The sequence below is a fragment of the Ambystoma mexicanum genome, chromosome 14 (genome assembly GCF_040938575.1).
Source record: "Ambystoma mexicanum isolate Mex_15411 chromosome 14, UKY_AmexF1_1, whole genome shotgun sequence".
Classification (NCBI taxonomy): domain Eukaryota; kingdom Metazoa; phylum Chordata; class Amphibia; order Caudata; family Ambystomatidae; genus Ambystoma; species Ambystoma mexicanum.
Genome location: NC_090940.1, coordinates 2,371,052 through 2,397,447, shown reverse-complemented (window position 1 = coordinate 2,397,447; position 26,396 = coordinate 2,371,052). Strand labels below are relative to the sequence as shown.

The 26,396-nt window shown below is 46.3% G+C and overlaps 1 protein-coding gene across 1 annotated transcript in view; it reads right to left on the bottom strand.

Annotated features, from left to right (window-relative positions):
• The window catches only part of LOC138527542 (transcription factor E2F5-like), a 384,648-nt gene that overhangs the window by 181,174 nt on the left and 177,078 nt on the right, over positions 1-26,396 (bottom strand). Inside the window, exon 2 of the mRNA XM_069638793.1 lies at positions 19,046-19,152. Coding sequence (XP_069494894.1) covers positions 19,046-19,152 — 107 coding nt within the window. The remainder of the gene's footprint in view (positions 1-19,045; positions 19,153-26,396) is intronic.

The window sequence follows — 26,396 nt, the reverse complement described above, 5'->3', positions numbered from 1 at the left end:
AGTAAAAGGCAAAGTGCAAAGACAAAGTGCCATATGAAGAATGTTTGAATGAAGACAAGAAAGTAGGCAAACACCAAACAAATCCAGAACAATAAGATGCCCATATGGGGGAAAAGTTAGAGCAAGTACATTTGAGAAAATATTACCACAAATAGATCTACAAAGCAGTACATGGTATATGCTATTGTGGCACATTTAAGAACTGAACGGCATAAGGAGAACTGGCAGGCGAGTACACCAGGCAGCTGGAAATTGTATAAAGAGGAAGAGGCAGGGGAGTATACCAGGTAAACTACAAAGTTATAAGGACTACAATAGAAAGATTTGCAGAACATTTTGCCTGAACAAGAACTTTGTGAAAACAGTGAAGACACGAAGGAACTTTTAGCTAAAGAGACAATGTTTGCCATTCTGTTTAAGATTCCAGGGGGAAGGAACCACGCTCTGGATCCAAAGGTATTTATTTACCTTTGGAAACATTTTTGTTGGAGTCCTTTTTATACTTCTGAACACTTTTCCAAACATCAAGTTAGACATACTCCTTGCACCTTTTGTTTGTTTATAGTGTGAGGGTCAGGATAGGTTGTTTTGGACACAAGTACCGCTTTTCAGTTAGACATCCTGACACAGACAGATCCTTAGTTTTTAGCTAAGGAAGTTCCTCTTTAGAATAAGGCTGCAGAGGCGTTTTCCCAATCCATTTTTTTTTAATAAAATATCTTTGATGAAGAATACAACATCCTTGTGTCCATCTCTCATTTCTGACCCCCTCACAGAAAGTTCAAGGATGGAACAGCTGAGCAACGCAGAGAGATCCAACCGGCTAGCCACTGCCGGGGAAGCCAAGCTGTCAGGTGGACAAGCGAACATGGAGACGTGGGAGAACCGTGGAGACTTTACAGCTCAGGCAGGGAATCCAGAAGGCATTGAGTGAGATAGAAGTGGCACGGAAAACAGGGAAGGCAGCATCTGTATCAGAGAAGCATTCCCGCAGGCTGGAGAGAAGCCAAAGTGGGACGCAAGGGAAACTAGGAGCTTCGCACCAGCAAGTGAAGCTGTATCAACCAGCAGATCGAGCGGCGAGTCTATGGCTGGTGAAGAGGGAGAGGCACCCGAGTGGGGTCGTCAAAGCCATGGGAGCCATCCTAAAACCGGCAAGCCCACAGTGGAAAGTTGGGGCCCCCCCGAGAGGAAGCTGGAGAAGGCGTTCCCTAACTGAAAAACACCCACATTTTATTAAGGAACTGTACATAAGAACCTGGCCGGGAGTATACCAATTGTTGTGCGAGTCTGGGACCCCGTACCCAAGATGTGGTACTTTGAAAAGAGAATCCCAAGGAAGATTCATGCCCTTAGGATTTCGAATTACATTGAATGAGAAAGAACCTAGGGAAGGGAGTCATTACTCCTGAAGTGGGATGCAGCACCAAGCCGAGGGGCCATCCTCGAACTATAAAGCACTTGGTTATTCTTTTGAACTTTTGTTTTGGTGGAGAGATACCTCGGGCAGGGAGCCATAACCTGGACCTGTGAACACTACCTATTTGAAACTTTTGCTGGATGTATAACTTTGTGAAACTTGAACATTTGTGCACTTTCCAAGACAAAGACAGTTACTTTTAGAATGAGAAGGCTAGGAAAGGATTTTGGACACAGGACATTTTTTCATTGACATCTTGACGCAGGAAAGACCCTTCATGTTTTGTCTGAGGCAGGGAAATACCTCCTGGATTACGGACAGGGAGGCATTTCCCAAACTCCATTATTTATTATAAAAGCTTGTACCAACGAACATGAGTCCTCTTTGTCCGCGTCTCATTTTCATATGAAGGGGGGCGGGGAGAAAAGGAGGAAGAGGCAGAGAAAGTTGCATGGAGAAGGAGCGAGAGAGAAAAAAGGGAGCCGGGGGGGGGGGGGGGGGGGGAAGAGAGATGGAAAATGGGGGAGAGCGAGAGAGAAAAAAAGGGAGCCAGGGGGGAGAGAGAGGGGGAAAATGGGGGAGAGCGAGACGGAAAAAAGGGAGCCAGGGGGGAGAGAGAGGGGGAAAATGGGGGAGAGCGAGACGGAAAAAAGGGAGCCAGGGGGGAGAGAGAGGGGGAAAATGGGGGAGAGCGAGGGAGAAAAAAGGGAGCCGGGGGGGGGGGGGGGAGGAGAGAGAGAGAGAAAAGGGAGCCAGGGGAGAGAGAGAGAAAAGGGGGCCAGGGGAGAGAAAAGGGAGACAGGGGGAGAGAGAAAAGGGGGCAGGGAGGAGAGAAGGGTGCCAGGGGGGAGGGGGGTTAGAGAAGCGGTGAAGGGGGGGCGGGTAGAGAAGAGGGTGGCAAAGGAAAGAGGGTGGGTAGAATGACTAGTCAAGAGGGGCGCAAGGTGGGAAGCTGCACAATCAGTGTGGATTTCATCTATTTTGTAATACAGTCTGGTGTACACCACAGTACTTGAAAAGATGGTGGGTGCAGAAATGTATGATGGGAGCTTCATACCCCCAAAAGAGACTAAAACGCAGAAACCATGTAGAGCAGACACAAAGGAAAAGAGGGGCTTGAAATGTAAATACACTGTCGGGTGCAAACACTGACTCCTGTGGATGAAGAGTGGGTTTACAGGATCTGTGGGCAGAAGGAGAAAGGGTAATTTGGTGTAGTGACTAGTGTGAGAATATTATTTAGGAAATGGGGTCGGGGAGGTGTTAACATTTTGTTTGTATGAAGTTTGCAGCACGATGAAGAATATATGCTGACTAAAAACAGGGATTGGCCAGGTTGGGAGTAAGTAATGTGCACTATGTGACCAACCCTAAACTTTAAACTAAGTGCTTTGACATGGCAGTGCAATTGATGAAGGCGAGTGAAGCAAACACAAGGATATAGTGAGAGAATGAAAGTGGTCGCCTGATGTTTCCATGAGATTCTCCACTAAAGTTGACTGATTGCTATAGGGCTTTCATAGGCAACTTAATAGAGTAGCCTTGTGGATGTGTACAGAAAGGTCTCTAACCACCACCTACTGCCAGACTAGACCACTTACCCAGGCAGACTCATCCAACCATCTGCTCATGGACACATCAGGATTCAGGAGTCAGAAGGTGGTATTGGGGGACTTTACGGACATCCAATAGAACCGTCAGGGAGAAGGCAATACTGCAAAATGGGATTATGAAGAAAATCCACCTTTTAAGAGAAAATGCACTGTAAACATGTCGAACATTGTTCAGCAACGAGACTAGCAGGTTGTGCTCCTGTCCTCCAGGTAGGCATGGGATCTGGGTGGCATCAGGAGGTGGCGGAGCAGAGTAGGCGTGTGCATTCGCCCCTGCCAAGGGAGAATAATCCATAGACTTTTAAATCTTTAAATGCTTGGTGGTAATAGAGTGCTCAGAAACAAGAAATGGTGCCCACTTGAAACACATTCAGTTTTAAGGCAGGGTCCAGCCAGAGAAGGTTTTCACCAACAGGAGATGTTTTATCCATTTAACTTTGGGGGATCTTCTGCCCAAACCTGTACCATTAGGAATCAACTCCCGCTAACCCTACACTTAATGCATCAACAAGACTGAAACACTAATTACAAAGTCACACATCTGACCCACTCTGCAGTCACACACTACTACATTTTACAGTTTTTATTGGGATTTAATGTGATTAACAAAGGAAACCATTATACACACAAAATGAACAGCCGAAAGGCATGAGTCCAGTCCTGACCACCCCCAAACCAGCCCACTTCTGGCAAGTTTTGCATCACAAACATGAAAATAGAATTTTGAAAAGTGCTAAAAATGCACAATACTGAATTACGATCAATGTCCTTTAGTCCATTTAAAGTAGCAAATAGGGGTTTGTCAGGGGTCAGAAACGTAACACAGACAAGTATAGGTTGTCCACAAGCTGCCATTTTTATTAAAGAAAAAGGGGTGAAACAAACTCGTATCCTTCCCTAACCGAACAAGGATAGCCCTGTCTAACGAAGTAAGCCTAGAGGAAAAATGTAGCTCACCTTCACACATATATACAACAAAATACTACAAGGTTTGGTTGGCTTTCTTAAATGCCACAAAATAACATACAATGAACTCAAAATGTATAACCAGTAATCCTTGTGACCAGGATTGAAATCCCTTCCCCCCCAGGATCAATTCAGGAATATTCAGCACACAGTTCAAATCCAAGAAAGTTCTGTATAGTAACGAAATTCCATTGAATTGATCATACAAAGTCTTTTCCATGCAATGTCTCCTTTCACTTGGCAAAGTGCGTGTCTCTCTTCCAAAGGTTTGGTCACAAATCAAATTAATTGTTAATATTATGGCAATGCCCACAGGGGTCAAAGGTGCCGCAGTTGGCGCCTGCCAGGGCGTTCGTTTTGCCAGGTGCTCTGGAACTTCCCCCCAGACGACTCTGTGGCAAGGACCATTTCAACAAGGAACTGTGCCAGCGGGGAAGACAGAGCGAGGGCAAGGGTGAGCAGAAACGAGAGATCTGGTTTAATGTGGCACCACCTCTGCTTTTCTAAACGTTGTGCCTGTAGCCCTAGCAGCCCTCACTGAATTCCAGCAGCCCTGGGCAGTGCCTCATCTCCGCCCGTAGCACGTAGTGATTGTAATGGTCATGCTGCTCCCGGAGGTCCCCCACACACCCTATATAACAGGAGGCACACGAAACTACTGCCACGCTAGCCAACTCTGCACCAGCCACCAAACTAAAAAGGGAAATGTAGGTGGTGGATTTACGGTTAGACATGAGCCCCACTGAACGTAGTACAGTGAATCCGATGGGAACCGCCAACAGCATCCATCCCTTCATCAGGGAAACTAACTTCTGGGGTCCACCTGGCACTCCGGGGGCAGGGGGGGGGGGGAAGGCAACTGCTGCTCATAACACGGCTTCACCTACCATGAAAAAAATGGATGTTCATGAACTATCAGTGACATCCCAGGCACAGGCCAGTCACTCCCCATGGACACTGGGGTCCCAACTGTCAGTAGCTGCACTAGGCCAGTGGATACTGCAGTTGCACAGGCTCGGGCACAGGCCAGTCACTCCCCATGGACTCTGGGGTCCCTACTGTCAGTAGCTGCACTAGGTGTTCTGCTTGATCTAAAATGGCGCTGGTGCGCAATGTATTCTGGGAGCGCTCGGAGCCATGATGGATATTTACTTCTTGACGCAGTGAAAAGCTGCACACATTTTGCTGAGTGTTAGATTCACGGTGCTGAGAAAAACATATTTTCCAAACCTGGTATGCGGTCAAGGACATTTCTGCTGGGAAAGCTAACTTTGTTATGGTTTGCTACTGCTCTCCGTGGAGCGTGTTTTTAGAGAAGGGAGGCACTGCGCTTCTTGGGGGGAGCTCTCGATTGACCCAGCTGACAACCGACGGCTGTTCCTCAACTGCGCAAGTGCAATTTCCTGTAACGCTCACCTGATTCCCGCAGAGGCGCCGGTCTTGACTGGGTGAATGCCGTATCTTCAAAGGTGATGTGTAACACACGGTTGGCTCTTTGGGCTGGACCTCTGTGCACTGTATGTCTGACTCGAAGAGTAAGATGTCTGCAGATAGAAAATATGGGATTAATGAACTGGGGTTATTGGGTGCCTCTCTCCTCTTCCCTTTCTCTTCTCCTGTAGAACCCCAAAGGTTAACACCCTCACCTTAGGTAAGTGAACGCCGAGCTCTCCATCTGCCTCGGGGCAGGGTGCCGTAACCAGTTTCTTCACTGGATAAGGGTCCAGGCCTCTTGACCTCAGAGGACTGCCGTCCGTCGTTAACTGCATGAACGGTAAGTTCTGGGCACTTCAAATGTCTTAAAAGTCTTTTGTAATGATATCTCTTGTTTTGCAGGGTTCCGGCGATGGCGGATGGCGGGCTGATGAGAGTTGAGGATCGAACCCGCGTGAGGAATAGAAGCGCCTGGAAGCACGTAAGTAAGCGTTTGTAGCCTGCTTCACGATGCGCACTAACTGTCCCTTTTATCTTGCAGGTACAAGTTCGGAGCTTTAGAGAAGCTGAAGGGTGCTGGAATACCCACTGGATTCGGCGTGGGAAGGAGTAATGGCACGTGAGTAATAAAGTTGCCCAATGTCTTTAAACGCACCTTCTTTTGTCTTTCAGATGCGGGATGCAGCGCCGAAGGCCTCCGGAGCGTGCGAAGAGCTGGTAAGCTTTTGTCTTTCAGATGCCGGAATGCAGTGCGAGGCCTTGGTGACAGCCGATGGACCAGGTAAGAGATGTGCTGCCACTGAAGACCGTAGTGCTAACCTGTTCTTTCTTTGTCTTTACAGGTGCTGCTGAAGACTGGATTCCAGGATGGTAAGCCTTTGTTCCCTTAGGCCCAGGATCAGAAGCAGAAGACACGATGAGCGTTCTGCTGCAGAGAATGCAGAATAACGCAAAGCAAGATTCATCCATCGGGTGTGGTTTAAATAGCCTCCTGTAGTGCTTAGGTCCCTCCTTCCACAGCCACGCCTAAGAAAAGAGTTCCTGCTTTCCAGAAGAGTTCCAGTGTTCTGAACCTAGGGAGTGGCTCCTGCCCCACCCAACAGGAAAAGTAGTCCCAAACAGAAGAGGATCAGGGGTTCAACTGGCAGGTAAGTAAGCAGCATGGTCTGCTGCAGGTAAGTCCACCCAAGCATTATGAGCCCGGCGCTTCCAGCGCTGGGACTGGGCATCTTTATGAGCCTGGTGCCACTGGCGCCAGGACAGGGTCCAAAAGGTCCCAATTGGGACTGGCTGGCACTCGGAACCGGGGTTATGGGTCTGCTTCCAAGGGAGTCGGGCAAGTCCTGATCTTTTGGAAGCAGAGATCATGCCATTTCCAGAAGGTTTGAGAATTGACTCCCCTTTGTGGAGTGTGTATATATGCGGAAGCCAGGAGGTGGTCAGGTGAGACTTCAGCCGGAGAAGGACACTTACGTCCAGCCCTCCTGTGAGCTGTGGTGCTCTCGGCCTGGCTGTTCCCGGGGTCTTCCAGCCGCTTCTGGCGAGATGAGGAATCCTGTTACGCTCACGGTGATGTATTTCCTTCTGAATTCTTTACTTCTTCTGTGATTTATGTCCATATTTTTTTTTGTGGGTTATTTCTTTGTACTTTTAAGATTTGAATAAATAGCCATATAAGAGCTGATTATCTTCTAAGAGTGAGTGGCTGTGAGTTATTGTGTCTGTCTACGTTCAAAGTATTTGCTCTATAATTGCATTGATTATTTATGGTTGTTCCGTGCACTTTTGGGGAGAGCAATACATTTTTGGCGTCACAAACAGGATACTTGTGATGAGTTGTGCCGAGTATTCAAGAATCTGTTGAAACGTAGATAGGATTTGGTTGTCGTGTAAGTGAAGTTTTTGAAAAGTGAAGTTTTTTTTTTCCTTTTTTTCAGTGTGAGTGCCTGTGGGAGTGATTGTAGCGTGGAGAGAAGAAAATATATAGATTCAACGAGGTTTTGTTTGCGATAATGAGTAGTTTGTTCAGGAAGAACGTAACCGCTGGCAGTGACTGTTCTGATGTTATTCCAGGCTGGACTAAGAGTCCATATGATAAATTGGCTCAGGCGTGGGCATGTGGTGCCGGTTTAAGTGAAACCTGGGATCAAGGATTGGGAGATGCCGATCTGGCTGATGTAATGGCATGCTTGCAACAAGTTCCAGTAGAACGTGGCAAAGAATGTGCGGCATTAGGTAGGCGAGGTTGGGTTCTTTTGCATGCTTATAGGAAAATATATCAAATGAAGGTGGAAATGAAAAATGAGGTCTTGCGATTTGAGAGAGCTATCTGCTGAATGGCAGACTGCGTTAATGCAGCAGATTCAAATGAAACTGTTTAAAGATAAGGCCAACACATATCAGGCGGTGGCTGAGAGGGCAGCAGTCAGAGTAGCCCGGTATAAGTATAGGAAAAGACAGGGAGGGGTCAACAAAAGAAAGGTGGCAATTGTAATCGCTACCGCTGGCGTAGACTGGGATCCGGATAAGTGGGATGGTGATATTTTTGATTCGACCAGTCTAGAAAGTAGTTCCGCAGATGAGTCTGACCCCAAACCAGAGGCGAAACAGAAAACAGTGGTGGCTAAGCCTGTTGGAAGACAGCGAGCCGGACCCCACCCGCAGAATCCTGCTGGTGGAATGGTGGATTTAACCACGTTGGAAGATTACACACAACAGGAGGTTGGGGAAACTATTACCCGTTTGAGGCAAAAATCGGGGGAAGCTTTACGGACATGGATGGTGAGATTACTAGATAGGGGTGCTGCAGGGTCGTTGGTAGATTATACGGACTCACCGCGTTTTTTACCCCTGTCAATTGACACCAATGTACAGGAGGTCTTAAGAGCAGGACCGCTCCCTGATGCAAATGGTCAAGATACGCAGGTGTCTTTGTTGCAGCTGGTAGCCCAAGCATGTAACCGTAAATACCCTATTACCACAGATTGGCCCAGTGAAGAAACAAAGTGGTATACGTTGAGAGAAGCAATTCAAAAAGTCAGAGAGCATGCAATGAAAGAGGCGATTCACATAGATGCTCCTGATCACATGGGAGCCGTGCCGCTCTCAGTTTCAACTCGAAACATGGTGATTAGAACTGCACCACCCGCATACAAACGTGTCATTATGACTTTGCTCGTAGGTATGACGGGCAAGGCTACTGATGAGGTAGCAGAGGCCATTCAGCAACTTGCAGATTTGGGAGAGTGGGATAAGAGCGATAAGCCACGAGAGAGAGAGAGGGGCGTAGTGAGAGAAGAACCAAAGGCAGGCGGCAAGATAGCAGAGACTCCCAAGTGTCCCGAAAAGACATGTTTTTGGCTTTGTTAAAAGATGGTTTGCCACACGAGGAAATTGATGGCATTGAAACCAGAGTAATGTATGAGTTATACAAAAAACGAGGACTTGCAGCCAAAGAGCGCTATAAGCAGGTTAAGAAACAAGTAGTCACCAAGCCACAGGGGGACACCTCACCTTCTGCTCCCCCTGCGGAAGAACAAGACGAAGGGTCTATGGGGACACCTTCCCCGTACCAGCCAACGTACGCTGATTGGAGAAAGGTGGTGAGTGCGATGCTAGAGGCAGAGTCGAGTCACACTCATTCGAAGTTTGACTAGGGTTTCGGCCAAGCTCCGGCAGCGTCTGCCCGCATAAAAGTGGATAGGCAGCCTCATGTTGCTGTCAAGATTTTTTGGGGGCCAGGAAATACACAAGGGGTGCGAGCATTGATAGACACCGGGGCGGAGGCCTCTTTGATTCATGGTAATCCAACACGATTTAAAGGCAAACAGTTTACTATTACAGGTTTAGGGGGAAAGGAGACCCCCGCAGTACAAACGAAAGTGGAGATGAAAATAGGCAATTTGAATAGGCAGAAATACCAAGTGTTGATTGTCCCGATACCTGAATATATAATTGGCTTTTACATTTTGGAAGGGTTGACCTTGGGACTTGGCGGTAAAACGTACGAGTTTGGGGTGAGTGCATTATCTGTACACCCATTACTGTAGGCAAATTGAAGATGCCCCCATTGCAAGTGCAAGTGGCAACCAAGCGGGTAGCCAGGAAACAATACCGCATTCCTGGGGGGCAGAAGGAAATTTCAGACACCATTAAAGAGGCGGGTGTATTACGCCCTATTACCACATCATGGAACAATCCTCTCTGGCCTATTAAAAAGGGAGATGGGTCGTGGAGGATGACAGTGGATTACAGGGAGTTGAATAAACACACTCCTCCCTTAGTGCCCGCAGTCCCAGATGCTATTACCTTGATTGAAAATGTCCAAAAGTTTGACGGGACTTGGTATGCAGTGATCGAATTAGCTAATGCATTTTTCTCCGTGCCAATTGCTGACGAGTGTCAAGAACAGTTTGCATTTTCGTGGAGTGGACGTCAGTACACTTTCACGAGGCTACCTATGGGGTACATACACAGCCAGACTATCTGTCACCGGCTGGTGACAGAGCACTTAGACAAGATACCGTGTAAACCTGACATACAAATCTCTCATTACATTGATGATATTTTGATCCAAGACAAGGATGAGCACAGTGTGCAAAGCCAGTTAGATGTCCTTATGGAAGGATTGAACAAGGAAGGGTGGGAGATTAATCCAAGTAAAATTCAAGGTCCAGCTGAAACAGTGATATTCCTAGAGATTCAGTGGCATTATGGGCATCGAGAAATGGTGCCAAAAGCCCGACAGAAAATACTTGAATTCACCACTCCAATGAACAAAAAGCAAGCTCAGCAGTTTATAGGACCGTTTGGGTTTTGAAGACAGCACATTCCTCATTTAGGGCAGATATTGGCCCCCTCTACAAGGTGACACGAAAGAAATAGGAGTTTCATTGGGGGGGAGGGGAAGAGCAGCAGAATGCCTTTGAGATGGCGAATGAAACCGTGCAGCAGGTGCTTGATTTATGGCCCTTGAAGGAAGGCGAAGTGGAATAAAATGTGTCAGTGCAAGACAATTATGCTAACTGGAGTGTGTGGCAGAAACAAGACAGGAAACGTGTACCATTAGGGTTTTGGAGTCGTAAATTGCCCGACGCTGGTAACTCATACACTCCGTTTGAGAAGCAATTGCTGGCGTGTTATTGGGCTCTTGTTGATACCGAGCAAATGACGGTGGGCCATGATGTATTGATGAGGCAAGAAATACCAATCATGCAGTGGGTACTGAGCTCTCCTAAAACGCCTCGAATAGGACATGCTCAAGAAGCCAGCATAATTAAGTGGAAATGGTATATTCAAGACAGAGAAAAATCAGGAAAGGGTGGAGTGGCAAAATTACATGAGCAAGTAGCCAACATACCACCCTCAGATTACATACCACCCGAAGTGCCTGAAAAACGCGAGTCTCCCGTGAAATGGGGAGGACCTTACAGCGATTTGACCGTGGAGCAAACGGAGCATGCTTGGTTCATGGATGGTTCAGTCCGATATGTGGGAACTGAGCGGTACTGGAAAGCAGTGTCGTACAATCCCAAAACAAAAAAGATGTTGACGACAGGGAAAGGGAAGAGCAGTCAGTTCGCAGAACTTTACGCAGTTTACCAAGCATTGAAACAAGAGACCCCTGGTCAATGTTATGTGTACACAGATTCATGGTCCGTGGCGAATGGATTGGCAGTGTGGTTGCCAACTTGGCAAAAGAATGAATGGAAGATTCATTCAAAAGAGTTGTGGGGAAAGCAACTGTGGCAAGATATTGCAGAAATGTTGTTACGAAGTGAAGTCACTGTATATTATGTGGACGCGCATTGTGCCACAGATTCATTAGAAAGTTGGTTTAATTCTGTTGCAGACGAACACACCAAGATTTCATCAGTGGATGCAGAGGCTCAGGAAGATGATTTGGAGGGTCTGGCCAAATGGACCCAACAGAAATGTGGGCACCTTGGAGAAAAGGCTACCATCAGGTGGGCACAAGCTCGAGGAATCAGTCTTCCTTTAGAAGTAGTGAAAACAATCATTTTGCAATGTCCCGTGTGCCAACACCAATTACATAGACCTATACCTCAAATTGTTTGAGGCACATTGAGAAGAGGAAAATTATCAGGTCAAATTTGGCAGAATGATTATATCGGTTCTATGCCAATCAGCAGAGGTTGTCAATATGCAGGCACTATTGTGGATACATACTCGGGGTATTTGATGGTTTTGCCGTGCAAACGTGCAACCCAATTGAACACCATCAGGGTGTTAGATCAGATCATATTACATTATGGAGTGCCTTTGCAGATTCAAAGTGACAATGGGTCACATTTCAAAGGGAAACTAATCCAGGAGTTTTGTCAGGAAAAGAGTATTGAGTGGCTGTATCACGTTCCCTACCATTCAGCTGCTGCAGGGTTAATTGAATGAATTAATGGGTTATTGAAAGAACAGCTGCGCAAATCTGGAGACGGCAGTTTGGCAGGCTGGCGTGATTGTGCGTTTTATGCGGTGCAAGTATTAAACAATAGGCCTGTGTATGAACATTAAACTCCTTTGATGCGATTAATGACTCCTACTTTACAGGTTCAACCCAATTCAGTCAGAGAAATACTATTGTACTGGGAAATTACTCCAGGTTATTTAGCTCCCTATCGAGCAACTCCAGAGTCAGCAGGGGTAGACTTGCATTGTAATTGAAACAGGGATTGGAGCACAGATTCCCCCAGAGCATATGGGATGGATTGCCCCTAGATTTGGCCTAGCATTGAAGGGAGTTCAAGTGTTGGAAGCGGTAATTGATGCCGATTACCAAGGCGAGATTAAAGTCATCCTAATGAATAGTGGGGATCAATTGTTATCAATCCACAAGGGTGATCGAGTGGCCCGATTGATGGTCATTCCCATTAAATTGTCCATGATTAAGAAGGGGGAACCTCCTACAGTGTTAACTCCCCGTGAGGACCATGGTGTGGGTGGAAAAGCTAAGTGGCCCACCAGTGCCCGCAGATGTCATTGCATCAGGCAAAGATCAAGTAGTTTTAGTTATGGAGCCTGGTAGAAAGAAATGGCAATATGTACCCGCAGACAAATGTTACCTGAGAGAGTGATGTGCAACACTGATATCGCTTGTCTGGGTTTGCTTTGTGGATCCTGTGTCTGGTTGGTGTAACTGTGGCACTAAATGGACTCCATTTGGGAGAGTTAAACAGTCTGCTGCTACCAACGAAAAATGTCACATCTGTGCCAGTGATCAAGGGGATACAGATAGTGATGAATAGTGTTGTCCCTAAGCAGCCTTATGCTAGTGCCGAAAAGCCAGCGAGACCGAAGACATGGATTCGTGAAATGCGACAAACATCAGGAGCAAGTGAAAACAACCTTGATGCCAGTCGTGCAAGATACGTTCGTAGGAAGGCGGAAACCCTCTCCTATGATTACGCAAGAGGAGAATATGTGGATATATCTAGCACAGCAAGTACTGAACATATCACACTTTTGTCATACTGATGTGCCCAATGCTGAAGCTTTATTGACTATGTGTTTAGTAGCGGTGCCGACGCCTGTTCCGGTTTTAAAGCATATCTTCGGCGTCAAACACAATGATTCTTTAGTTCAAGACTCGGACATTAGACAATCTTTTTCAGTTTACGAATACTGTCGGTTCTGCCAAGAGACTAGAAATGGAGAAATTTAACACGTGTTATTACTTACAATGTAACTCAAGGTGATGTGTGTTACATTATGACGTGCAAAGCACAAGAAATTGGCAATTGCCGACAAATAGAGTTGACCAATCAGCGCAATCATACGATGTTCGAGAGGCGACTGCGTTCGCGAGTGTCACGCAAATGCACCAGTGTAAATAACATTATGTCTTGCAGTCATACAGTGATAACTGCTAGTCATTTGAATCATGTAAAACCTCCAACAGGATGGCTCTTTTCATGTGGTAACATCACATACACTTATATTCCAGCTAACATTTCTGGAGGTCCATGTGCTTTGACTCGATTAGGACTACCGATAACTCGAGGTAAAAGGTCAACTTTTGAATCTGTAGGTCTATCTCCTGACTGTGATTCACATGTACATTTGTTATCAGAAGCGGAGGTTCTAGCATTAACCCTTTCATTAGTGGGAGTTTGGGGTTTGGCTGCTGGAGGTTACAAATCTTTGATGAAATTAGCATGTTTAGTAGTTAAAAGTCTTAATCATACTTCGCAGGCTTTGGAAGAATTACTCCTTGATAATCAAGTTATTAGAAAAGCAACTTTGCTGAACAGAGCTGCTGTAATTACACTAATTACAAAGTCACACATCTGGCCCACTCTGCAGCCACACACGACTACATTTTACAGTTTTTATTGGGATTTAATGTGGATAACAAAGGAAACCATTATACACACAAAATGAACAGCCGAAAGGCATGAGTCCAGTCCTGACCACCCCCAAACCAGCCCACTTCTGGCAAGTTTTGCATCACAAACGTGAAAATAGAATTTTGAAAAGTGCTAAAAATGCACAATACTGAATTACGGTCAATGTCCTTTAGTCCATTTAAAGTAGCAAATAGGGGTTTGTCAGGGATCAGAAACGTGAGACAGACACAAGTATAGGTTGCCCACAAGCTACCATTTTTATTAAAGAAAAAGGGGTGAAACAAACTCGTATCCTTCCCTAACCGAACAAGGATAGCCCTGTCTAACGAAGTAAGCCTAGAGGAAAAATGTAGCTCACCCTCACACATATATACAACAAAATAATACAAGGTTTGGTTGGCTTTCTTAAATGCCACAAAATAACATACAATGAACTCAAAATGTATAACCAGTAATCCTATTGCTAAAACATAATTTAGGGTGTAATGCCTTTGAAGGTATGTGTTTCAATTTAAGTGACCACTCACGATCTATTGAGTCATATTCGAGGTTTGAGGGATCTCATTTCTCAAGTGTCTCAAGATCGTAATAGAAATTGGTGGGATTGGTTATTTTCATGGATACCTAATATTGGGGGTACACTACTTTACATTTTTGCTTGCATTTTTATTATATTGTCTATTATAATTGCTTGTTGTTGCTGCATTCAATGTATTCCCAATTTAGTCTTAACATTTCTTAGGTTTCAGAGACCGGTCCCTGCGCCACCAGGCTATGGAAGATAAATATCCAAGGGTGGAATTGTTATGCTTGATCTAAAATGGCGCTAGGGCGCAATGTATTCTGGGAGCGCTCGGAGCCATGATGGATATTTACTTCATGCCGCAGTGAAAAGCTGCACACAGTTTGCTGAGTGTTAGATTCACGGTGCTGAGAAAAACATGCTTTCCAAAGCTGGCATGCAGTCAAGGACATTTCTGCTGGGAAATCTAACTTCGTTATGGTTTGCTACGGTTCTCCGTGGAGTGTGTTTTTAGAGAAGGGAGGCACTGCGCTTCTTGGGGGGGAGCTCTCGATTGACCCAGCTGGCAACCAACGGCTGTTCCTCAACTGCGCAAGTGCAATTTCCAGAAGGTTCGAGAATGGACTCCCCTTTGTGGAGTGTGTATACATGCGGAAGCCCGGAGGTGATCAGGTGAGAATTCAGCCGGAGAAGGACGCTTACGTACGGCCCTCCTGTGAGCTGTGGTGCTCTCGGCCTGGCTGTTCCCGGGGTCTTCCAGCCGCTTCTGGGCGAGAGGAGGAATCCTGTTACGCTCACAGTGATTTATTTCCTTCTGAATTATTTACTACTTCTGTGATTTATGTCCATATTTTTTTTTGTGGGTTATTTCTATGTATTTAAGATTTGAATAAATAGCCGTATAAGATCCGATTATCTTCTAAGAGTGCGTGGCTGTGAGTTATTGTGCGTCTACGTTCAAAGTATTTGCTCTATAATTGCATTGATGATTTATGGTTGTTCCGTGCACTTTTGGGGAGAGCAATACACTAGGCCAGTGGATACTGCAGCTTCACAGGCCTGGGCACAGGCCGGTCACTCCCCTGGACTCTGGGGTCCCTACTGTCAGTAGCTGCACTAGGCCAGTGGATACTGCAGCTTCACAGGCCTGGGCACAGGCCGGTCATTCCCCTGGACTCTGGGGTCCCTACTGTCAGTAGCTGCATTAGGCCAGTGGATACTGCAGCTTCACAGGCTCGGGCACAGGCCAGTCACTCCCCATGGACTCTGGGGTCCCTACTGTCAGTAGCTGCACTAGGCCAGTGCATACTGCAGATGCACAGGCTCGGGCACTTCGTTGTCCGGAGCTGGAGATGAGCTACAATACATCTGCCCCCTGCAACACATCGAATCTGAGCAGGTGGAGGGGCTCTCTGCAGTTAAAAACACTTCCCCTCGATGGCTTCAATTGGCCCATATGCCTGGATAAGAAATCCATGCCTCAATGTATCACCTGCATGTGATAAAACTGTCATGTTACTGGGCTCTCCCATTCTCTGTAAACAAGCCACCAATCGTACCCTCAGATGGGGCTGGGGGCAAGATCCACTGTCAGCCAGTGCAGCCTGGTGCGGATTAAAATCGTGACCCTAAAACAACTAGTTCTTCACCAAATGGAATTGGTTGACAGAGGTAGAGGCCTGTGTAAAGAGCGCCAAGCGAGCGGCCAGGGTCAAGTGGGAAGGGCTCAAACCATAATAGAGGAAGCTGGCCCGTTGGTGCCTTCCCAGGCGGTAACAACTTAATGTCCCGGGAATGAACACCCCTCTAATCACCAAGCCGGAAGGGATGGCGGGTCTGCCTATGAAAGACCCAAAAGCTCAGGCTTATGGCAGAAAGACCTGCTGCTCCCTCCTTCCCTTGCCGCTGATGCACTTCCAGGCCCCCGGGGTAGTAAGGGATGTTGGGCTAAATCTTCCGCTCAGAAGGGTCACATCAGGGGTGGGTTTTGACCCCCCCCCCCCCCCATGACATTTGGAAATCGGAAAAGGCCCATGGTGATGTGGGCAGGGAAGTTCCTTTATCTTCATAAGTTTCCCAAATTGGCCCCGTAGCACCAGGAGCCCAGTGATGCACTTTGGAACAAGTGCATAGACTGCATTCGGGTGGGGAGGGGCTGCTCCTTTGTTACTAGGGAGCACGTTGCACACTGTATTGGGATCCGTGGCCAGGGCACTGATGTTTACGATTCGATCTGAATTGACTTTATAGACTCCGGCCTGGTTGGGGACATATTGAACTTTGTTAAGAGATGTAGCCCTCTGCCAAACTCTTTAATTGAACTTCACACAGGCTTGGGGGAGCCTGACTAACCAGCCTATGCTTTAGGAGCAAATTTTGTCCAGTTGGGAAAAAGGACTCCGGCTGATGCCCCAAGACTTCGAGCTGTAAGGTTAACTGCCCATTAGAACTGTAGAGTCTTTCTAACTCCAAGTTGGCCCTCTTCCTGAATTTAAGTAACTGGAAAAATTATTGGGGTGTATACATTTAATTTCATGTGATGTTTTGCTTGTAAACATTTCTGGCTTCTAGCTGAAAAAAAGTTGCGATGAATAATATTTTAACAACTTCCTGTTTGGAAGAACCGGAGTCTTTTCCTTCCAAATACTTCCTACTTGAGAACACAAATCCTCTCCAATTTCATAAATCAAATGTAAATGTTTAATTTCTCCAAAGGTCAATCCACTTGTAAGCACCTCTTACTTCTTCAAAAGAAACTTAAGTCAAGATGGTTTTTCTGAAACGCAGCGGTTTATCAAAACAAAGAGTCAACATGCCTTTCCTACCACAATCACAGTGCTTCAAATCACTTCTTCCTGGTCCAATCTCTTGCCATGACTAACTACAACTGTACCCTTTCCTGGTTCACTCCCCTGCCAGGATAATACTTCTACCACAAGGTTGTACTCTGTGGTAATGCGCGCTCCAAAGCTTCTCTCGATATTCTTTAAGCTTTCATCAAAAGGGTTTACATCTTTCAACAATTCAAATTCCACAAAAGGATTATTCTTACCTTGCTTGTCTTTTGGCTTTTGACAATGCAGGTTACAGTGCTCTTCCCCTTGGTCTCTCATTCAAGAAGGGATTTGTTCCTGCAACCTTTGTTTTCGGGTTGTACAGCCTCTTGGTTTATGGCAATGCAGATTACAATGGTCTCCCACTCGACATCTTTTTCTAGGAGGGCTGTACCCAATTTGCCTTGGTATTACTCTTTTGCTGATTTGACAATATGGGTTATTAATAATCTCCTATTTGGTATCCCTGTTCAGGAGTGTTATGTACAATATATGTCTGTAGAGCAGCCTCCTCAGACTTTGGCAATGTGGGTTACAATTTTCCCCTATTTGGAATCCACCATTAGGAGAATTGCGCCCAGTTCGCCTTAAGAATTATTTTGAATACCGATAATTCAATTATCACCTAGCGGTGTGCTTCGGAGCACCAAGGGTCACCTATTTCAGGCCAACTCACTGGTGTTGCCTCTTCTCTCCATGTGACCTCTTCTGACAGCTCTTCTTGGTCTGCCGCCTTCAAGATCTTCTATGGAGCTCACAGATCCGGACTCTGTTGTGTATGTAGCACCGGAGCAGTTCACTGCGTGTTGGGAGAGTCTCTCGAATACGGAGTGTCTCACTTCAGAACTGCTTCCCACTGGGCGTTCTCGGCCTGGTCACGTTGACCCAAACTCTGCCACATCTACTACATGGCGTTCGGCTGCCGCCACAACAGCATCAGCTTCTGCTGCTTCTTTCGCACCTGAAGGGCTTTCAAGTTTTTAAAAGGTGCCACCCAGGTGTTCTGCATTAAAACAACTAGACTGCTCATCCCCATTCTTTAACTCTGAGCCCCTCTTGCTCGTCTCAGTACTAAGAGTGAGTCAGTGTTCTTGCTCATTTCATTCTTAGTTAATCACATCTGATTGGGTAAGTGTTCTCATTTAGGGGAGGATATTAAAGGAGTTGGTGTTTTTCCTTTTGGGTTTGGACCTGGATACAAGCCAACATCGAAGTGAACTTCCTGATCTCAGAGTGTACCATTTTCAGGCTCATAGAAAGGGCCTTAGGTTTGGTACGTTGGCTAATTCCGGGAGAGGGAACCATACAGTGACAACATGCCATTAGATAGTTAGGCATTATGGAATTCTCATCCTCAGGAGAGGATGAATAGCGTGTCCCCTCCTAACAGAGTCACCACTTCCCCCTGGCAGCTGTCGCCTCCCAAGTGATCCTCCCTCATGAGGACACCCCTAGGGTTAGGATTAGGATTAGGTAGCGACCGCCTTCCCCTGGGCGCATGGGTGGAGACTTTGGGCTGGGGTTTAGTGAGGACTCACCAGCACTATTGAACCTGCGATGAATCCTGTGGTTTTAGACCTGCCACAAAAGCGGGTGCAGCCCACATGTAATGTAAAGTAGTCTTACACACAGCAGCTTCTTAACACAGGTCTCAGGTTTGAATCCTAGCAGGGCTGAGTCTGACTTTCAAATTTCAGACGTAAATAATAAAAGTGTACCGTTAGGTTGGGATAACACCCTTTAATTGTTCACTAGTAAAATTCAATTTATGATGCAAGCTACATGAACAGCCAAGCAAGACTTTCATACTAAAATAGCAGTGTCAATCCCTTTACAACTGTATAGGAAAATAGTTTTTTTTTAAAAGAAGTTAATAAAATCACATATCTTACTTCAACTGGATGAAGTTTGCCTTTTTCTCGATTAAGCCAATGCCTTCCAAAACACAAATGACGTCATAGATCCTTCTCTTTCGTGTCAGTGCAAGAGCGACAGTGGCCTAAAATATTAAGAAACAAAAATAATAAGACTAGAGGCATCAAACATGTCATTACAAGTAAATATTCCACCACACTATATTTTACCCCAACTATATTTAAAGAAAAATTGACTAGTCACCACAATTCAGTTAATAATGAAAGCAGCCAGCTAAATTCAATCATTTCCCTGTGGAGGTCAGCTCCTCACGAGTGGGAGCAGGCCCCTCGGTTGTGCGCCTACGCAAGCCAGTGTTTCCTGCTTTCCAGTGGATGTTCCTCCTTGGAATGGAGGCAAGGATTCCATCGGTCCCCGTTTGCAGTAAGAGGTGGAAACAAATCCTTGTCAGAAACCAAGCCACCCACTTTAAAGGGGCCCTTTATGCGATAGCCATGCTCAACGATGACATAAGCAACAAACATAGGGGAGGCGGGATGGTATTCTTAGTTCCCATTCCTTGTCCCCACAGGGGATCCTGCTTGCCCCGTCCCCTTGGGAGAGTACTGTGAGGCAGGCTCACATTTCTAGTCCCAAACAGGGTGGATCTCCCTTGGGAATTAGGGACATCATCTTCCCTGGATTCAACGCACCACCAATCAAAAGAAAACTGATACATTAGAGGCAGGAGAGTCTTAGGTAACAGCAGCCACTAAACTGCTTGATAAAGAAAGTTGGGAGCCGAGAGTGGAACTAGAGTTCCTAGTCCTGGATACACCTACAAAAGGATCAGATGACTTGGAGTCTGAATATTCCAAATGGCAGAGGACCGGAAGAAAAATGATAGAACACGAATCAAAGTGTGAGTTGGAGGGACGGATTCAGTAGGCCTGGGGGTGATCATATAAATTAAGACAAATAGAGACCAGTGGAAGTGGCCTGACAAATAACCCCATGTGTTAGCACAGAGAGTAGGTGGACACAAAGGCATAGTAACTGTTCTAATCCCCCACCATCTCTACAAGGAGTTCCATGCACTATAAAACACAAGAAAGGTGCTTGTCAGGATGTCTCAAACAAAATCAGTCTTCCGTCCCAAAGCTAACCTAACATGATGCTATGAGATGGCAAGGAAGATAGAAAGATCCCTACCCGTTGCTTAGGTAAGGCTTACTTCACTGAGGGAATATGTGGCGGCCATCACCTCTTTGTTTTTGCGGCTGGTTTCTAACCATAGACCCCAGAGTTTAATGAGACTTGTGTCTCAAAATTCAAAGAAGGTTGTCAAAAGAAAGGTCTCTCAAAGTGTCATGATCCTACCCTGGAGGGTATGGGAGCGATGGAGGACTTCTGACTGTTCCAACACGCATCTCATGGAACAGAGATCAGTGGTCTAGTTTTCCAGCATGGTGGCCGCTGATTACTATTTATGTCCACCTGATTCACAGATCGGTGCGTTGCAACACTTTCAAGTTACCGACGCTGTGTTGTGGAACAGCTCCCTGTACGACTTCATCCTCTTTAAGTCTGCATTTCTCTCATTTCTTACCTTTCTCCTGTCCTCCCCGTGTTTCGCATGGTATTCTGCTTCCCAGCCCTCTCCTCATACACGCAGAGCCCTCCTTGCTTCCTGTCGTCCGCGTGGAACTACTCTATACTTCCTGTCTTCACCGCATTCCGCACAGTGCCTCCGTGCTTTCCCATTTGGATTCTTGGGGTCCTCCATCTACTCTCGCGAGTGAACATACTTCACATAGTGTGTTCTGCCAGTTCAGACTGTTTCAGTTATACTCTGCTGGATCTTACTGCAATAAGACTTCATCCAGGTGCACGCTGGATCTCGCAGTGCATCCACTGAAGTCACTGATTTACCATGCCCGTGATTTGGATTCTACCAAGGACTGTCATCAGCCTGAACCTACTCAATTCTCATCGTCAGGGTTTTTTTAGCATTTGCTTTTCCATGGTCTGGGGCAAGCTGCTTACTAGGCAAGGTGGCCTCCGGGGGAGCCATACCCTATCTCTCCAAGCAGAAAGGAAAGAAAGGAAGAAAACAAGTAAAGCCTGCAGAGAGAAGACAGGAGATTTCAACTGACGAATCCGAGGAAGACCTTACTGAAGTCTCAGGTGAGGAGTGGGCTAGTGAGAGGGATACTGAGCTTGTCATCAAGCCTGTTGAGTCCGACACAAAGTTCCTGTGATGTTCAAAACTAAGTTCTAGTCCAACCATCAGATTTTATACCTCCTCTAGGGATATGTAGCTTTACACCAGGGTTCTCTGTATGTCTGTCACACCCGGAGGGGATGTCCCAACCTAACCATGGAAGCCGAATGGATTAAGAACCTCCCACCTTGGTTTAGCATGGGCCCCTGATGCTTTCACCACGCGGCTGGCGAGGGGGTTGGGGGTTAGGGAAAGGTTGTGGATAGGTTGGGGGGAAAGGGGGAAGAGGGTAACCAGAAAGAGGGTTACAATGAATAGGTAGGGGGGGATTTCTTGGGACCATGCAAACCTTCCTTAAATAGTGCTCGAGCTGTTTGCACTAATCCCGCAGATACCAAACCTACCCGTGACCTACTTGGAACTCAATCTACCAACCCACTCTCCTACACAAGACAAACCTGATCCACAAAATGTTCACATGAGCAGATAAGGTCAATACATGATGGAATGAAATACAGCAAGACAGAACCCATGATGAAATTAAACACAAAGTCAGACACTACATCAAACGCTGATGCTTTAGCCCAACGATACGTACGGATGCTGGAATTCTCCATCTACGCTTGCCTGCACTAAAGGTGCCCCCTGTTACTGCACAGCATGTCAACCCAGTTTGTGGCTTAATATAAACACTATGCTTTGTGTAGACCAGCAAATATTAGCTCACAGATAACTATACATACAATATGGATTATTATTGTGCAGGCGGTACTTCTTTTTGCTCGCGGACTACTCGGTTGGATGGAAAAGACAGAATCCTGCTTCCGCAAGCAGGAGAAGTTCACCGCCACTGCTCCAAATTCAAAGTATTACAGCTGCTCTGCACATGGCCTCAATGCCGGTGTCCTCACTCCGTGCCCGTGACTTCAAAAAGGTCAAAATAATAAAATCGACAAGGAACACCGGCAGGTGCTGAGCTTTTCAAGGCCAGTGGCACATGCATGATGCACGCTGTGCCAGGAACCATGGGATATGTAGTCCACAACACAGTCCGCAGCCCCAACAACCCACAATACCAGGGCTGGTTTGCCCATGCCTGATGGCTATATCCAAACACAGCCTGACAAATCCCCACAAATCCACCACACACACCATTTCTCTGGTTCTTCTACTGGCTCAGTTTGGTTTGCGCCCCCCCCCCCAATCTCCTTAGGTATGCTTTCCTTAGGCCCCCTCCTGGGTTATGGGATTCTCCAACCCTTTGTTTGGCTTTGTTCACCCCTGCCTGGGGTACGTTCTCAGTTGGCCCCTTGTGAGCTATGGGCTTGTCGGGACACTGTCTCAGTAATCTGGAGTTCGGGTCCGAGCTCCAGGATGCCGGTACCCTTAGTCTTCGGTGGAAGTGGCACTTTCTGACTCTGTAGTCTCTCTGGCGTGAGGTTCCGCCTTCATGAAAGCTACATCAGTCTGTGCACGGTTTCCTGGTTCCACCCACCACGGAAGCTGTTGCAAACTTGCTCCTCCCCTACCACAATCCCTGTTCCTCACTCTCCTCTCCACTCTCCTCATACTCTCCTCTGCTGGTACCTCGGATTTAAAGTTCCACCTTGGAACGGAAGAAGAAGCTCAATTGGTGCTGGCCATGGCATGACAGTGACATAAAATTGAGGCCAGAAACCGAGCCTTGCCCCTTAAAGGTGCCCTGTGCAATGGCCCTTCTTACATCCCACGTACCCAATAAACCTTTCCGACATAAGAGAAGGGGAAGGTGGGGTGTTATCCCTCTTAGAGCAGTCCTTGTTCCCAGAGGGGAGGGTGGGGGGGGGAGCGGGTCAACCCCAGTGGGATCCCGCTTGCCATGTCCCCTTGGGAAAGGACACATTCTTTGGATTCCTCACACCCATTAACCCCACTTTTCAGAACTGGGGAGAACCTACTTCCAAGTGAAGAGGAAGAAAACACTGGAACCCCTGTAGAGAGGCAGATGAACAGGTCATCTCTAGTGCCCATCCGCTCACCTCCGCCATACTGGAATAGTAGCAGGACAGCACTGTGTGTGTGACAAGGTATCGTCCCAATACAGCATCGAAGACACGAGTGGCATCATACACTAGAAAAACGGAGGGTGTTTCACTACTGAATCCCTGGGGATGCTGTGCAGTTTCGAAAGTCTTCAACGTGAAAGTAAATGGACAACCAAGAAGGTTGTCGAAGGGAGTCCCACGAAAAATTAAGAGAAGTTAAAGGCTTAGAAGGCCCAGGCTCTGGCAAGGGAAACCTGAGGGGCCTATGGCGAACGATTCACCCGAAATATCACTATATCAGAACTGTGTTGTATTGATGATGTGAACCAGGTGAGGGAAATACCGGAGTGGTGGGCACCACAATGTTTACTCACTTTAATTAGATGTTCAGATCTCTCAATTGGTTTTCAATGATTTTAACCTTGAGCTGCAAGTTCAAAATTGGTCCTATTGCACACGGACCTCGATAAACCACAAACAAAAACAAGGCTACTTTGCCTTATTATGACTGGCGCATCTCAGTTGGCCCCTAAATGCGGCTGCAAATTTCCAGAACGGTATATTTCTGTCCAATATTTTAGTTCAATCAAAGCATCAGTTAAATCTGTGTAGTTTTGGCGAGGAATGTTTTATTCACAAACCTGTTTTTGCAATAAAATTTATTCTCAATATACTGTGTTGGGCGATCATATTTTGCCATCAATATACATATTGCCAATGCATTTCGGTTAGAACCTTCATCAGGGCTGTATTTGGGCTCTTGATTACATCAAACTAATCAGTTTCTTCTGGTAACTTTCTTCTGGGGCCAAGTGAGATGCACCAGTCATTATAAGGCAAAGTAACTAGGTGAGGGAAGCCTGAAGAGAACTGATAAATATTGAACGAATGTTGAGTCGGGCAAAGGGAATGTTAAAGGACATTTGTACCGCGCACTATTGCCACCGGAGTGGTCCCCTGGCGGCTCTGAAACTGGAGGGGAGGTTGAGTTAGTGGGAGGAAGCAGGAAAAGTGCACAAGGGAAGTGATGTGCTGTTGGCGGCCTCAGCCCGGAGGGTTCGTTGGCTGGGCCTGGGGTGTTTGCGGCCAGCAGTCGTCGTGTACTGTTGTGCAAGGCTATGTGTGTTTTTGTTTTGTTGTTGCAGTGTAGTGAAGTTTGTGCGGTTTGTTGTGTTGTAGGTTTTGGTTGTGTTTGGTTTGGAGTTTGAGAGGTGTATAGTAGGGGTTGGTTAGTTTGCGTCTCTATCCTGAATTGATGCGCTCTGTTTGCGTAGTCTCCCCTGTTGCGGCTCTGTCCTGAACTGGGTCTGACTGGCCTACAGGTTCCTTACTCCTCTGGCCCCCGCCTATGACATGCTTTCTCATAGCTCCCCTTATCTTCCATTCATCCTTCTGTGGCCATTGCACCTGCCAATGACAACCTCTCAGGTAGTGGGCGATTGCCACTATCTCGATAATTCCACACCCATATGGTACCTGGCAGTAGTTAATTAAGGGGCAGGCGAAAGTGTTGGTGGGATTGTCTGGGGCAGTTGACTCAGTCTCAGTGCGTATCGCCTGTGTTCCAGTCTAGCGGGTGTCACCCATCCAGGTGCCGTGGGCGTTACTCTCTCAGGTCCAGGATGTCCGTGTCTTTTGGTTTAGTCATCCTTTTCCAGTTTTGGTTTCCTGGTTTAATCTGTGGTGTTGTAGAGCCAGGTTTTTAGTGATTTCCTGAATTTTAGGTGATCTTCAGTGTTTCTTATTTCTTTTGGGATGTTGTTCCAGGTTAAGTGGTAGAAGGAAGGCTTTTGTGAATGCCTTGAACTGTGTCTACTACCCACTTTGAAGGAACTCTAAGAGCCCCTAGTCACAAACCTCGGGAAAGGGAGTTGTGAATCAACTTAGTTACCATTCTGACTTTCTTTTGATACACTTTTTTCTCATACATTTTCCCACACTTAGTTAATGTACAGCGAGAGGGCAAATATAGGTGTCTGACTTTTTCTTTTCTTTGTTTGACTGACATGGACTGTTATTTTACTGTGATGGGAGAGATACTCCCATTATAGAATTAGGGCAAGCTAGGAAGTCTCCAACCTCCATTCAAAGCGTGTGCGTCTTACTTATGATGCTATGCCTGCCTCACAGACAACCGTATTAAATGTACCCTCCCACTGATGTGGTGGAAGGACGTCTGCATACACCAATGGACATAGAAGAGCTGAGAGAAATCAGACGAGTAAAGTGATGTCATAAAGTCGAGGACTCACTGAAACAATATGCAAATACTTAAAGGAAGATGTAACTGAAGTAAAGTAAACATTCATGTGAATACGAAAAATATCATATCCATTACAATAAGAAGAGTTAGCAGATGTATATACGCAGAAACGCAAGGTAGACGAGACATGTAGAAGCTTGCGGCAGTAGAAAATATAACGTGAGTAAAGGGGCCATGATGGAAGTCAACTCTGTATAAATAATAAGCAAGAAGCCTTGAAGAGAAAGACCATGAATGCAGAGCTGACAGGGGCTGGAAAACAGCTTTGTGCGAGAAACAAAGAATATCTGTTCGGCTTGGGATCAAGGATACCACATCAATAGGTAACTGCAAGGCACAAGGGGAGTCAAAGAGGATAAGCTACATACGCACAACATATTTCTCTTAGATTAAGAAAAGGAGAAAAGATTTGCAAGTGCCAAGACGTGGACAATTAAAGATGCAGAAAACATTTGCAAGACGGAGCAAACAAGCTCCAGAGGCCAAGAGGAGTAATAGCACCCAGTACAATTGAATCAAATAGCACTAAATAAAAGGTCAAAATCGTTGTCTACTTGCACGTGGTGCAAGACCAGAAAACAAGGCCTATTCATTAAGCTCCAGACGAAGATCACTGTACCTACACTCACTTAAAAGTCCCAATGAAGAGAACAGTCAGCAAGGTCAACTACAAAGAAGTAGCTTTGGCTTAGGGCCTAACTGGAGAGAGTGAGTTTGTAGGCTAATTGACCAAGTGAGTAGTAGTCTGACATTGTTCTCTGTAACTAGGTTTCGTTTTGCTTACGTGCTACTAACAAGCCGAATGTCCAAGGTTGGGAGAGAATGCCAACCAATCATGAGGGCCTATGAGGCAGTGTACCATACATTGTTGCAGAAGC